Below are 4144 nucleotides of genomic sequence, written 5' to 3'. Positions count from 1 at the left end.
TTTCTGTTTCAGATGTCCCTGTCATTCATTGGATTCCATCCCGTTTTCCGGATGTATGGCATACAAGTTCTGACAATTTTGATGCAATCGATATGGTTACTGTGGAAGACATGAACACAATATTGCGTCTTTTTATACTAAGATACTACAATTTATAAGTAACGTGAGTGGTCTCATATCATAGTTTTGGGGTATTTTGGCAGCTATCTTTTTCTCTTTTACAAGTAGCTTCATGCTCTTATAATATGAGAATTATGCCTTTGAACTGATTTCAATTTATTATCTTTAGTTTTCTTTATTTGGTGTCTGATAGTCGGCCAAAGATTTTGTGGGAAGATTTAAGAAACTGTGATTGCACTTTGCTTATTTTGTTAGTATCCTTACTTTTATTGACTCTCCATAGGAAAGTTCTTTTGTTACATCACCAAGCACAGTATTAATCATTTGTTAAAGGAACTGTCAGCCAAAAACTTAATGTCATTTCTCATTTAATACACTGCAGGGAAGCTAAGTTTCTGTTCTCTGGGGGGGAGCAATCACTGTTAATGTCTTGCGGGTCTATTCATGAGAATAAACGTGCGTGGTACCGTCCAGCTTGAAACCTGACTGGGGAGAGTCCTCCTTTTTCTTACACTCCCCTCCAAAAATTGTGTTTATAAGAACCGGTTCCTCCATCTTCCTGTTTATTGGGAAGCGGAGTCTCAAGATTCGAGCGGGTGGCGTGTAGCATACGATTCTCGTCGAATCCACGTATGATATGTTAGAATTACGAGTAGACTGCGTCTCCTTCAGTTCTCTCACACGACTACATCTTGACGCTAGCTCTGTCCCTCCTCAACTTACTCTACTTTTACTTTCAGTCGGCGGCTGCCTCTAGGCCAATAAGCACGGGGGTCAAAGGTCTCCGCTTTTCCCTGGAGGTTGCCTAGTTTAATCCGGATCCGCACGGACGCTGCTGAACTTAAGTACGCTCGCTCTGGGAGGGCTTAAAACAGTTGCAACTGTGTTAATTCCTACATATTATGAACGAGGAAAGGCCAGGGTATTTTATTCTGTAAAAAAATAAAAATAATGGTAATTTTTTACGCTTTTTAAAGTCTGCAATATCCGAGGGGGAAATCACTTGCGAAATAGTTCGTACACCTTCCCCCGAAATAGCCCGAAATAAAGGCGAAATAGAGGCGAAATAGAGCAAAATAAAGACGAAATAGACGCGAAATAGTCGGTGAAATAGTCGCGAAATACCCCTGAAATACTCCGAAATAGCGCGAAATAGCCTGAAATAATCCGAAATAGGCGGAAAATAGCCGACATGGCAGGAGAAATAACCGAAATGGTAGGAGAAATACCACGAAATAGTCCGTACGCTACGAACCCTAGTGATTTCCCCCTCAGCAATATCTCCTCCAATTTAGAAAATAGCTCCACAGTGTCGTGGTTTTTACAGAATATTATTCCTATGCCTTTCCTTGTTCATAATATGTACAGGAGTTAACACAATTGCTACTATTTTAAGCCCTCCCAGAGCGAGCGTACGGATCCGCACGGATCCGCGTTAAACTGGACAACCTCCCAAGGTCTCGTCAGCTAATCTCATACTAATAATACCGAATGTGCATGTGAATACGCAGTGGTGTTACGGATTTGCCTACTCCTTACACCCGTAAGGTGGCCATGGCCCCTGCGGCCATATTGAGTATGCAATCCCGCAACACTGCTGCGTATTCCCAGTTACACCTGGTACATATGGGAGGTAGGGAGGGAGGTGTCCATGTCGTCTTCACCTTTCGCGACCTTCAATAATGACCCAGCACATCTAGCAGTGTCGCTCGGCCCCTTGTTTTCCCGCCGAAAACAGCTGGGGAAACAAAGGTTCGTCTGCATTGCGATGGTTCAACGGAATTGTGCGTTTTTTGACGTCAGAGCTCTTGTGCGCCCGCCCAAAGCTGCCGTCGCCACCGTTGTGGAACCGGTTCGTCGTCTCGCACTCGACGCGGTGGGATGCCCGGGGCAGGGTAGGCCAGCTCCACCCTGTGCACGCGGCCGTGCCTCGGCGCTGCCTGCCTGCCAGGCGCTCCGTGACGTAGGGCTCCCGCCAGGAACGCCAGGCTAGCCCGGCTCTCCTCATTGATGCGATTCGTGGACCCATGCCGCAATCCACCCCCTTGTTGGAGGCTGCTAGGAGAAAGGGGGGGGGGGAGTGGCATGGGGGCATGCAAACGGAAGTGGCCCTGGCAGCGTGTGGGATTGGCTTTGGTGCGGGTCGCGCGGGTCGCAGTGCGCTGGTCCTGTTTGCGCTTCGCCCTGATTGTTTGCGCGAGTCATACAACATGCCCAAAGGGCTTATCGCCTTCCGGACAAGGACAGCGCCACCGCCTGCGGGGCGCCGCGCAGCCGCAGCGCCCAGCAGCGCCCAGCAGCGCCCAGCAGCGCCTGGCAGCGCCCTCTGGCGAATGCCCCGTCTCTCTGCGTGGGTGGGCCGCGGGAGCGCCCGGAGCTGGAGACGAGGGGAGGGGTGGGGGCGGGGGTAGCGAGCGCCACATGGGGCGCTGCGCCCCGCCCCATGCCCCGACAACCCCTAGCCAGGCAGGCGAGCAGGTGCGGGCCGTGCGGGCCAGACTGCGGTCGCGACTTACTGTTACACCCCCGCCCCACCCCCTTCCTTCCACACCGACACACACGTGACTCTCTCTTTATTTATTACACGTTGCCTCCGACGGCGACGCGGCCTTCTCAACCCGAATCAACCACCGCCAAAGGGAAAACCAAACAACTGCCAAAGAGAATTCACGGCGAAGGGCGCCCGTATGTTTGCTCCGGGGCCGCGTGGGGCGTGGGTCTGCCTGGACCTTGGCCTGGACCTTGGCGTGGAGGCCCGGGCGCTAGGCTGGGTGCGCAGCGCATGTCCTTGGCTGGCGTCACGTCATGTGTCGCACTGAGAGTCGTGACAATGCCTGACACTTCCGATTTGTTTTTATCACTCTTCTTATAATTAGGACATGCAAACTGTTTGAGGATTTTCGGTGTCCGTATCTCGTAAACTGCCAGCGCTAGAAAAATGTTGTGCATATAACAACTTGCTTGTAATTTTCAACAGCCACGACCAATGTCAGGCGTCAGTTTTCCGCGACTATAGCCCTTATACGCATACGCCCCGTACGCCATCCGACGCGACGTTCCCCGCGCGGTGGTGACGTCATCGCCATCGCCGCCCCCGGGCGCGGCCCAGCCTCACGGCCCAGCCGCCCCCACACCATACGACTCGCAGGCGCGGCCCGCAACCCCGCCCCCACTGCGGGGGCAGCGGGGGCGGCCGGGGCGGAGCGGTTGGAGAGAAGTTTTGACACGTCCGGTCGGCATGAGAGGGAGATTCTGCCCAGTGTCAGTGTTTGCGCACCACCTTGTCGTTCTTTTGGGGCTCTCTGCCACTCGGTGGGAGAGAGAAGAAGGCGTGAATCTATGCGAAACCACCCTACAACCGAGGCGGAGAAGAGTGCAGCACTTTAAAAAAATGATTTGATGAAAGTGATTGCGCTCAGGGTGAATGGTGAATGAATCTAAAATCAACGGATCATCCAGAAAGTTGTACGTCCGCCATTCACTGTTACGAATCAGACTAAGCAAGCTGCTCATAGCGCCTGATGGGTAGGCATAATCTTGCATTCAGTGCACGCGTGTACTGCGGGGTGGCCTACCCCGAGTCTCGCAGGCGCTGAGCTCGAGCTCTAGTAATTTGCCGAATGTACCTGACAAAAAACCGAACGTATTTTCTGGGCGATCCCTTATGGCAGTTGAAAGGTTTTGGAAATTTTGTTGAACGGGACGGAATTTCACCCTAGACTCCCTCAAAAATTCCAGCGCGGAATGTAGAAACGTAAAAACGTGCGGTTAATCCAAATCTGTCCCTTAATCCACCAGGTTCTAGAGGCTTCTGCCCCAGACAGGTGATGCTAGGGTTGATTTTACTCACATTGCGGGCAGTCATTTTCATCAAATAGTTTCTTCGGGTTGTGTGCGCAGGCGAGGGTGGGGTGCGAAGGACTCCGTGAGGCCCTCCGAGCGCCGGCGGCGCCTATGCGAAGTGCGTTACCGGAGCCGCGAGTTAAATTATTGCGCGTCAAGGTCCGAGGGGTTGAGGGGGGGG

General features: G+C 52.4%; 1 protein-coding gene across 1 annotated transcript in view; it reads left to right on the top strand.

Annotated features, from left to right (window-relative positions):
• The window catches only part of LOC113217696 (glutaminyl-peptide cyclotransferase), a 10067-nt gene extending 9461 nt beyond the window's left edge, over positions 1-606 (top strand). The window contains exon 7 of the mRNA XM_026437713.2: positions 13-606. Coding sequence (XP_026293498.1) covers positions 13-158 — 146 coding nt within the window. The 3' untranslated portion in view covers positions 159-606. The remainder of the gene's footprint in view (positions 1-12) is intronic.
• Positions 607-4144: the final 3538 nt, after the last annotated feature.

Source organism: Frankliniella occidentalis, unplaced genomic scaffold (assembly GCF_000697945.3).
Source record: "Frankliniella occidentalis isolate FOCC.00 unplaced genomic scaffold, Focc_3.1 Scaffold401, whole genome shotgun sequence".
Taxonomy (NCBI): domain Eukaryota; kingdom Metazoa; phylum Arthropoda; class Insecta; order Thysanoptera; family Thripidae; genus Frankliniella; species Frankliniella occidentalis.
The sequence above is the reverse complement of the archived record's forward strand: the minus strand, read 5'-3'. Positions and strand labels throughout refer to the sequence as shown.